Genomic DNA, 11,483 nt, shown 5'->3' on the forward strand with positions numbered 1-11,483 from the left:
TTCTCCCCAGTTTATTCGTTCCTCTCTCCCTCTCTTTATTTTCGTTTTTTCTCCAATCGGAGAAATCTAAACTTTTTCCTTCTCTAAAAAAATATTATCTGGACTCTCTCGTTCGCCTTGAGTTTGACGTGTCCTAAATCGTCAGATCAGATTCTTGATGGCGGCTCGATGTTCTTCCTCTCTCCCTTTTAATCTATCCTTCCATTTCCTGCGCACTCTCTCTCTCTCCCCCCCTCTCTCTCTCTCTCTCTTTCTCTCGCTTCTTCATGTTCTGGACTCTTTTATTCCATTGAAACATTTCTTATTCTCTCATATTTTCCTGCTATTACTCTTTGCATCTTTTCTCCTTGTCAGAAATGCATTTATGTCCTCTTTATCATCAGCTTCCGATTGCTTCTCTTTTCATCTGATTCTTTTTTTCATTACGTAGCCAAAAGGAATGACGTTTCTCACCTTGCAACCCTTAAACGCCGTGAGCAGTGGCCTAGAAAGATGGCGCTTGCGTGGTTTCTCCTCATGGTTTTAACTTCTTTCTCTTCTACTTCTTGGAAATTATAATGAAATTATATAATTTTGGACATAATACAGAAATTCAACGATTGTTGAATCATTGTCACCTGATATTTCTCGCTTTGAAAAATAATTATTATTCTTAGCGCTCATGTTCATGATCAAGCATTCATCATCGATATTAGACATTTCATACATTCATCTATTTAATATTTTATATTTACATCCCCAACATTCTAAATTCAATATCGAGAAATATATTTGTTAGAATATAATATATATTTTATTTACGATATAGCTTGCTAAAATAAAACCAATGACTCACAAATATTTCATAAATTTTTTTTCTATTATATTCTATTATATTTTTTTTCTATTGTTATCTCTGCAGATATCTTATATAATAAGATAATATAATTTAAAAAAATATTTAATCAGATTTAATTGTCGTTTTGATAGGCGTTAAGTTGTAAGTATTGCGTCGATTTCACAGACAAAATTGGCGAGAAACTTTTAACATTTTCGCACTGTTGGAAACGTTTGCTTGCAGCCAGCCAGTTCGCACGGTAGTTTACCAAGACCCGAGTAACGCCATTTATTATATCTGCCCGCTACTTGTTGCAAACCGCGCCCTAGCTTCCATCTCTGTCAAACTAATCATTCGGAATCAAACTGGATTTATTATACGTAGTAGATTTATTGCCAATTAATTGTTATTCGGTCGAGAATTTATTGTTGTTATAAAGATAAATCTAAAGATAAATCTAAAGATAATTGTTAAGATAAAGATAATTGTTATAAAGAAAGAATCGCACACAAGTGAACAAATCGGAATTCATTATCATTAAAAGTGTTAGAGATATTCAAAATAAAATATACATAATAAATTTACCAATATTAATTTTTATTATTAAAATTAATTGCCAAGATACTTTGGATATCAAAATACTTAATGGTGTCTTTAATGTATAACAGTTACATCCTGCAATACGATATAGCTACATTTTCACGAATCCGTTGTTCTTTATAGCTTCCTGGACGACTTGGATCGATTAGGAGCCAGGGAATATCAACCAACAGAACAGGATATTCTCAGAACCCGAGTGAAAACGACAGGAATCGTGGAAGTCCACTTCTCTTTCAAAAACCTCAACTTCAAGTAAGTTACATTTAATTTATACAAAAAATTAAATAAAAAAATTTAATTTATGAAAATTAAATAAAAAATTTAATTTATGTACAATTAAATATATTAAAAAATTAATAAATTAAAGTAGAAATAAATTCAGATATATACAGATTCGTGATTTCATGTAGAATAGTCTTGCGTCCGATGGCGCAATAAATGAACGATATCAATCGCTCTTGCTTCATTATGTGACTCATGTTTGTAATCTTGTGGGCGAGTGCGGCATTTCGGAGACGCGAGGTGACTATCTTGTTATGAATGGTCATAAAGTGAGTCATTACTCTGAAAATTCGAGGGCTCGCTTGTCGAGCGTTGACTCTATTTCTTTCTCGATTTGTGGGACTCTTAGCGTCATTAGCTGTTGAAAATCGAGCGTGTCGAGGTAACATTAGATCCCCATTAAATCAGCCGCCTGGTCTCTCAGGGAAATTAAATGTCGATTAAGAGTTAATTAAATGACGCGACTGTACTCGGAACAGTATAAAAGTTTGATACGACTTTAGATACAAATATTGACGTTAATAAATATTTCGTTTTTTTTTTTATCAAGATTATCTTTTTAGAAAATAAAGTAACAATAAAAGAGAGAGAGAAATTATGATTATTTTTATCTTCTTTTTTTGCTAGATTATTTGACGTTGGTGGTCAGAGGAGCGAGCGTAAGAAATGGATTCATTGCTTCGAGGATGTGACTGCAATTATTTTTTGTGTGGCAATGTCCGAATACGATCAGGTTTTGCATGAGGATGAAACGACGGTAAGTACGAGATGTCCTTAATTTGGTCCTTTCATCATCTCAAAATTCTGAACCTTATTTGTCCTTTCATAATCTTAAAGCGATTACATATTGTCATAAATATATTAGCATCACAAAATAATAATATTTTATGATAATATATTCATGACAATATATAATTTTATATTGCATTAAAACACGTTATTAATATTAAAACTTTTATCATGCGCGTCGAATTAAAATATAATAATAAAAATATAATAAATTCGTTTTTATAAAAAGTTCGTAATATCAAAACACGCAGAAATTATGACGATTATGAAATTATGACGATTTTCGCGTCGTAGTCGACATCACATTTTTAAATATAAGTTATTTTAATACTTAAATGAGAATTATATTTTTAATCCACAAGAAACGATATAAATCAACCGGTTTCTTTCTCCATGTTGCGTTCAATTGCAAATGTGCGCATTCATGCGATTATATTGAGCGGGATAATCTTAGGCACGGTTGATACCGGGTTGAACGTACGATTCGTCAGAAGAATATCAAGCCCAAAATTAGGAACGTGACGGAGAGTACGCGTAAACTGAAGCTCCGAAGAATCAAGGGATCAATTGCCGGGGTCGCTGCACGTGGGAAGGTTCCATTGAACTCTCCGTTTGCGTGCATAGTGACACGTGCGCGTTATCATCTCACCAATGTTGATTGCCCCTACGATGCCTGTATCATGACCTGTATCGCCAGTCCATCACGAATCTATATGGACCATACGGAGCGAATGAATCACATTCGTCATTAATAAGAAGATCGCTTCAAGTACAATATCGTACTTAAAGTGGATCTTATAAATCGTCGGCTTGAATTATACGTGCACTATTTATAATAATGTGATTACGTAAATGGGTCGTGATTAATCCTTTCGCGCTTAATCGATTATTGTATTTTGCAAAAAACAGGGGAGAAGTTTTATAAAAGTTTATCTATTTCGCGTGGAAATATCAGGCCGTATAAATATCTATTCACGTGTAAACGGACAAAATCACATGATATCCTTCTGACATTTTACAGAACCGAATGCAAGAGAGCTTAAAGTTGTTCGACTCGATCTGCAACAACAAATGGTTTACCGACACCTCGATTATTCTCTTCCTGAACAAGAAGGATCTTTTCGAAGAGAAAATCCGCAAGTCTCCTCTTACAATCTGTTTTCCTGAATACGCTGGTAAGTGCGTTTTAGACGCTATTATTATTCTCATTTGTTTAACTCACTAAACGAGTGTTTATCGAATGCTTGTAGGTGCGCAAGAGTACGGCGAAGCGGCTGCATACATCCAGGCGCAGTTCGAAGCGAAGAATAAATCGACCACGAAGGAGATCTACTGCCATACGACCTGTGCCACCGACACGAACAACATTCAATTTGTGTTCGACGCAGTCACAGACGTCATTATCGCTAATAATCTGCGCGGCTGCGGTCTCTATTAGGCTAATTCTGTATTCTACGTTAAGCGCAAACGGAGGAGGAAAACGTTACCACGACACGACTGGCCGGACGACATATTTCAGCAGGTTCGAAGCTTGTTTCGATTCCATTCCGGCTCGAGAAAGAGAGAGAAAGAGAGGGACGATTCCTTTCGTTACCAACGCTAAACAGAACGTAGCGGAACGCGTTTAGTTTGTCTTGTCTTATACTAACGAATCCGAGAAGTCGACATCATTCAATGGTTCGTGATGTCGAGAAACGGCACGCTCCTCGGCAATGTAGAAGAACGATCGATTACGGAGGGAACGCATGTTTTAAGAATGAGCCATTGTTGGCTCCGATTCTTGGGCGGAATAGATGTCGTTTTCCCAGGAAACGAGATCGAAGCGATCGAGGGCGGATTCGTTGGCAACGTCTACGTTCTTAATCCACGCGGAGAAAAATGAAAGGAATTTTAATTATTCGCTCGCATTTCCACAACCCGTTTTCTCTCCATGGCGAGAAATGTGTCGCAGAACGCGCGCATTGTTTGACCTTTAACGGCAATGAAAATGCGAGGATCCTGTACGAAAATAGAGATCTATAGTCGCGAATTAATCGATCGCAATAGCATCATCATGTCCTCTCGTGAACATCGAGATTGTCGAGGCTCGAGCATTTTTGTACCGCGATCTTCGGCTTCGTTCTCGTTTCTCGAGACACGCTCGAGCATTCCATGACGCAAAGAAAAAAGAGAGAAAGAGTCATGCGTGCGCGCCACGCACACGAGTCGAAATCTTTACCCACAACTTTCGCACACAGATTATTAAGCGCACTCAAAGTTCTGTTTATATACACATATTTAGATATTGTCTTACGTCTCTTTTCATTGAACGGCACATCCGCACATTCGCGATTGGACGTATTTCCCGAGAGTCCTTTCTAGATTTGCATTTTGATAAATAGAGAAGGCAACTGAAAAGCGGCGCATTTTGTAACGTAAGAGTGTAACGTATCGATACTGCAAAGTTTTCAAGCTCGATTAATTATTTCTATATCAATATAACGTTAGATCTACTTTTTTTTACTTTACGTCATTTCCATACCGCATAATTGCTGTACAGTTAATATAACGATCACGCACACGGGATATTCCTGCGCACAGAAACTGATTATAGGCACAGATATCGATCTATACGCACATATACACGCATAATTATTTCGCAGCGGAAAAGTTGATTCCTTCATTAATGATCATCACTGTGAGTGTCACGATATACTTTTATCATCATACATGTACACGAATATACAGAATATATACGAGATGTCAACCTGAGAAATCTTCGCAACGTTGAATCATCCGTTCGCTTTGAAAAATATATCCTGATAGAAATATTAGAGGAAAGTGAAAAAATTGTGTCAAATCTCTATGAAATAATTTGCAGAATCTTATTTGCGCGCGCACGGAATATATTGCAGATATCAAAGAAACTTTTTGCGGAATAGCGAGACTTCTTACGAGATATTTGACGTTGTTATCGACATTACTGATAGTGATTCAAGATTTCACTGTCACAAGCAGAAACGACACACGTGTATGCATGAGCGTGTACAATTTTTGGGACATCCTGCGCAACATGCGAAACAAATGCTATAGCGGGAATCCTGAGAGTGTATTTTTCTAAACGCTTCGTTTTCTTCCTTTTCGTTTTTTCTATGGGGTGTATCGACAATACCGCTGATTAAGTTCAATATACGGGGGGGAGGGAGAGAGTGACGGATGGATGAGAGGACGGGGGGAAGTGTACGAGAGGATGCACATATGGGACCTCATATTTAGGTGCGCGTAACCAGCACGTGTGTAACGTGTTCCGGGACGGGCGTGAATCTCGTTGCGCACAATCGTACTGTACTCGGCTATCTCGCATAAGCTATATTTTATTACACGAGAGTTGTTGTGTTGAGAGGGGAAGATACGGGCAAGAGAAACGGCCGGTGACGCATCGTCACGCCGCATCGTTCAAATGCCACGCGTCTCCTGATTAGCTTTCGCGTCGGAATGAAAGAGGGTGAAAAAGCAACGGAGATAGGCGCGCGTAGAAGAATACACGCGCATATTAGATCCATTAGAAGAATCTGAGGATAACACGAGACGCGATAAAAGACAGAAGCGGAATAGTATGAGTAGAACACGACTTTCAAACCCGAGAGAAGAAAATGTAGAATCTACAACTGTGTCCAAATCGCCATCCCAACTCGAATCCTGTAAGACTGTGCTTCTATGTCTATGTCTAGTCTTGTCAGCGAGTCGACGCGTTTTTCTTCATCTCTAAAGTCCCTGTCTGGATAATCATCGTGACTTTCCTCGCCGACGCGTTTCGTCCTTTCGATGAAGTTGGCCAGTCCATTTCCCTTCGCGTGATCGTATCCGTCGCATCGTCTTGAAATTGCGATTCCGTTTTATCGTCTGATGTCGTCATTTTGTCTGAAACCAGTGCGAGGATAATCATGTCCTTGGAAGAGGAGAGACGACGACAGATTGCCCGATGAAAGGGTAAATGGGAACGTGTGACTTGTACACGGTATATCGAGGGTGGACCAAGGGTTGTTTTTAAAGCGAGACGTTCGAAAATATCGGGCATAAATCTTGATATTTGTACTCGTTCGATGCTTAAAAAAGAACGTAATCTCAGAAGATACTGGATGATGCATTTTTTGAATATCTAAACCTTTCTAGACATCTCTTTTAGATTTCGGGTATAGACTTTCTTCAGAAGTATCGAGTATTTCGTACCATTGATCACATCATAATTGATACCAACGCCACAAAGTATCGATACTTTAGAAGCAAGTGTCGAAAGTGTGACAGTGATGCTATTTATACATTACATAGTAGTCTTGAATCATATGATATATTTAATCTTTAAGTATCGAACGAGCGTGAGTGTCGGCAGTTGACGCTTTATCAACACCCGTTATCCGCGAATAATCGATGGCATCGAGGCGTCACCAGCAGAAGGATTGATGAGCTAATCGCGACTTTAGGGATAAAGTATTTATACGGAAACCAAAAAGAGGAACTATGTAAGAGGTCTCAAAATGAAACGTACCAAATAGCGCGTGCCAATGCGCATGACTTAACTTTTAGTCTAGCTAACGTTATAGAATATCGAGCGGAGCCGTTAAGCTGCGCTTTCTGTCAAGCGAGAGAGTGAGAGAGAGAAAGAGAAAAAAGCGATAAAATATGATGAGATTGATATTTTGTTGTCGCGCGATACGAGGATTCGATCGGACGCATCGGTTTTTTTTAGTCTTTTTTCCCACCGTTGGACCAGCAGCTTCAGATTGTCATTAACTATACCAGTTTAATAAGTATAGTTGAGCTACTATGACTATTTGAAGGAACTTAATTATATACGAGAATTCGGCCGATCTCTCATTCATGAAGGGACGGTCGACATCGGTCGCAATATCAGTCGAATCTTCGGTTACTCGCGCGCGACTTATCGTATCGCCGTGATTGCGCGAAGCCGATTCGAGTGCAAGGGCAAACGATGCCTGGGAGAGAGAGAGAAATTCTTTGTCTTGCGCAAATTATTCTTTGGGAAATCGAGAATTTACGCTGCTGCTTTATTTGTCTTCGTATCAGTTTCGCGCAAATTTGAAATTCGCGACAGGCCGAACGATTCTGGCGACGATGCGACCCAACGTTCGATCGTTAAATCGCTATCACGCCCGGAGATCGTCGTCTCTCGGCTCTAGTCAACCATCGTCAGCGACACGGTGAAACGTCTTGCGAGACGTATGAACACGAAAAGATTCGAAGGGTCTGGGAAAGAGAGGGTTGGGGGCAAACACACGCGTAAAAATTTAATTATCTAATGTTCATAGATATCAAGCGCGCGAGACGCTGAGAATAATATGTGTTATTTTAAAAGCGCTAGGGTGCGAATGGGGTGATACGCGAGAATATATTTGTAAGAGTCTACCGATTTACTGCGTTACTAGCTTATAAATGATTCAACATTAAGAAAAGCGATGTAAGCGATGATGTTTCTGTGTACACGTGTGGGACGCATAATTCCCGAGTAAGGGGCGAGAAACTTTGGCGAAACGGGCGGCATAGGAAATGGTTGCGAGATCGGTATAGGAAACGGTCGTAGGCGCAAGTCGGCTTGATTGAACTGTCTTAACTGTAGTTTCCAAATGTAAAAGATCCGGTTAATGAGAGGTATTGTAAGAAAAATCAGTAAGATTGATAGAAATTAGTGAGATAATAATATTTAACAGATCGGCAAGAAATGAATTGGAGACGATGATCGCACAAGTCGTTACGCGAGATCGACAGATACGATTCAATCGCGATGATGGACACGTCTCGAGTTTATATGTATATGTATATCGTATATATGTAAAATATACTTACCCGAGACGTAGAGCCACGTTATTGCGCAGATCGGTGAGGCCTCATGACCGTTTCCTCTTCTGCATCTCCGTTGTTTCTCATGGCACGCACATGTGTAAGCGAGCTCCTCTCCCTTCGCAGCACATTTCGCGACACACACTTCATTTCGTTTTCAACGTCACCTCACATTCGTCTCCCAATCGATCGCAATGGGTCCCGACATCGGATCGAGCGTGATGATCCGATATTTTGATAATCTCACCAGGGTGGCCTAGTTCGTACTTCAACATCCGAAGATTGATTTTTTTTCTGAAAATCAAATTCACACATTAATAATGAAATTTCAAATATAATAAAGTCTAAAGGATGTATGAAATCCGTTCGAAAAATTAGAATACTTTCTGAATTATTTATGATGATGATGAGCTCAAAGATTTATTTTACATGAAATTTCTATTGTCTATTTTATTTTTTTTCTGTTCCATTTTTATTTTATTTTATTTTTATAAAAACGCAAATAAATGGTAGATTATTTTAGTTTGTCGAGTTGTTATTCTAAATTGTCTCTTCAAATACATTCTAGAAATACTTAATATGTTAACATATAGCGATGTAGCGATTGCGCGCACTGATCCATGTCGTTTTCATATCAATTTGTGAATCGCATAAGTAAATAAGGAAAGCAAGGCGAAAGAAAAGTCGCTTAGTGCGATCGCGATTTCGTTGACGAGACAGTTTGATCAAAAGTGTGAATTTTGAATTGGGAATTCAAGGATGTGAAAAAGAATTTGCACGAAATAAATCAAGCTCGTTGATAAAAAGAATTTGAAACGCGATAATCTAGGATAGTGAAAAAATTATGCTTTTGTAAATTTTACTTTGTTTCTGTTTATTGCGATAGCAATAATACGTGAAAATGTCGCAACTTTGTATCATGAAACAGTAGCAATATTTGTGCATAATTATTTTTATACGTAACATATAAAATTTTCCATTTTTTTTTCGTAGAAAAATATACTCTATAAAAACGATAATTCTGTACATCACATATCATGTCAGATATTTTTCGTTTTATTCTCTTTTTTATTAAAATATTTTCGATGTGTTTTATTCATTAAATATATAATATGTATTAATTATATTTAAAGTTATTTTACTTGATAATGAATTAAAGTTGCGAAATTTCCACAATGAATCTAAAAATGTATGTGCGGAGAGCTTGTGTATAGTGCGATTTATTTCATGGCGTAAAGTGCGACTTAATTTTGCTTGAAATTGTATGCAAGATACGAGTTCTTTTATTTTGTATTATCGTCTTTAAGATTAGTGTTATTGACTGTAGTCTCGCAATGTAGCTGTTCATTATTCACCATGATTGCCATATTGTTGTAAAATTAGCTTAATTATATAGACAGCCGATAGAAGCTATTGCGACGAGTAATATATATATAATTATACATATATATAATTATACATATATAAATATAGTGATACGTATTAGTTATACTACTGCTAAGTCATACTTTTATGTGTGTATGTGTGCGGGCGCGTAGACGGATGAATGGCGCATATGTGTGTAGCATTTCTAGTCACGTAATCGAACCAAAAAAAGAAAAAACGTAACAACTAAATGTCTACGCGAACATGTACGTACACGTACATATACTTGACATCGTTCGCTCGTTTTAAGTTCGCACACAGCGTGTTCCAGATTTAGCGAGAAACATTTTACGGCCGAATTTTTCACTCAACTTCTTATTTCTAAAATCGATTATGCGAAAATATCTGTCGAGAATAAAAATAATCCTTCCTTAAAAATTTAAATTAAATTAAATTAAATTTAAATTAAATTAAATTAAGAAAGATACCAAAATTTTCTTTGTGAATAAAAATTCTTTGTGATGAATAAAAATGCCTTGTTTTTCAGTTAGTTTCATATTAAGGATTGTAAAATTTTCAAGCAATGACTTTTCTTCAATTGTGGCTTGTGTGCTATAAAAAAACATTCTCAAATCGGTTAAAATCCATAAAACATTTCTTGATAAATGTGGAACGTCCTGTATACATCGGGTATAGTTGCGCGTTTCTCACATGTGACACATCGTAAAAAGGAAACGAATGATTGATCGAAACACAGTGTGAAGGATCGCGCTAACCTCTAGAGACTGTGAGCCGTAAAACATTTCCACGTTGATTTATTATATCAGAAATATTAAGTTTTATTCACTCTACTTACTTTTTTACTCTTGTACTATTTTTTTAATCTATTGTTTTTTTTTAATCTGCCGCGAGAGGAAGAGGAAGTCGAAGGAGAGACGTACCTAGCTAGGCCGCCCTGAAGGGTCGTGTTCGCGGAAAAAGTTGAGAGGAACGATAAGAATGATCCTTTCAAAGAGACACGGCCTCCCGGTGAAAATCCTCTATAATGACGACTATAATGCGAGGCGAGGTGAAATTTACTGTGTCGACAACAGCTGCGACAACTATTCGCTATGCATCTTATCATATAAAATATGCTCTCTTTCTCTGCCGTTATTACGGTTGAAAGCGAGCGAAATGCAGTAAATTAAGTGGGAGGATTAATTATAGCGTTATATCGTAATTATAATGATTAATGGTAATTATTATAACACACTGATAACGATAAAGATAACTAAAAAAAGTGGATAATAATGTTTAATTGACGATCAATAATCAAGAGCGCACGTATTTCATGATGCATTCATAGTTTAATCATTTGATTTTCGTTGTGAAAGAATGATGTGTAAGATGATATGAGAGTCTTATAAAGAAGGGGATGATCAACAGGGGAGTAAGAGCGAGCGTTACACAAAAGAAAAAAAAAAAGAGTGAAACGTCTCATTATATAAAGTTACCACCATGGAGAACCTTTCATTATATAAAATTATTATGTAATAATAATTGTCCATACATCTTAAAATGTCAGAATAAACTAATAATGAAAAAAAAATTTTTACCTGCCCATTTTTTATTTATTCCTTGTTTATTGTAATGCGATAATTGTCAATCGTAAGTTGTTGCAATTAAAACTTGTTATTGCTTGTGATCTATTAGTAATTTATGTATTTACGATTTAAGTAAAATTTTCGAGAAGCTTTATCTTCGTCTATACAATAATATGGTGAATTAAGATAATAAACACGGCGATCCCTTT

General features: G+C 37.0%; 1 protein-coding gene across 1 annotated transcript in view; it reads left to right on the forward strand.

The window, feature by feature from the left end:
* Galphao (G protein alpha o subunit) overlaps positions 1-11,283 on the forward strand; it is a 31,708-nt gene extending 20,425 nt beyond the window's left edge. Inside the window, exons 6-9 of the mRNA XM_083108075.1 lie at positions 1,541-1,669; positions 2,327-2,456; positions 3,510-3,663; positions 3,739-11,283. Coding sequence (XP_082964201.1) covers positions 1,541-1,669; positions 2,327-2,456; positions 3,510-3,663; positions 3,739-3,926 — 601 coding nt within the window. The 3' untranslated portion in view covers positions 3,927-11,283. The remainder of the gene's footprint in view (positions 1-1,540; positions 1,670-2,326; positions 2,457-3,509; positions 3,664-3,738) is intronic.
* The last annotated feature ends 200 nt before the right edge of the window (positions 11,284-11,483 follow it).

This window comes from Camponotus vicinus, unplaced genomic scaffold, assembly GCF_025532165.1.
Source record: "Camponotus vicinus isolate PSW18456_S1 unplaced genomic scaffold, iyCamVici1.0 SCAF_9, whole genome shotgun sequence".
Taxonomy (NCBI): Eukaryota; Metazoa; Arthropoda; class Insecta; order Hymenoptera; family Formicidae; genus Camponotus; species Camponotus vicinus.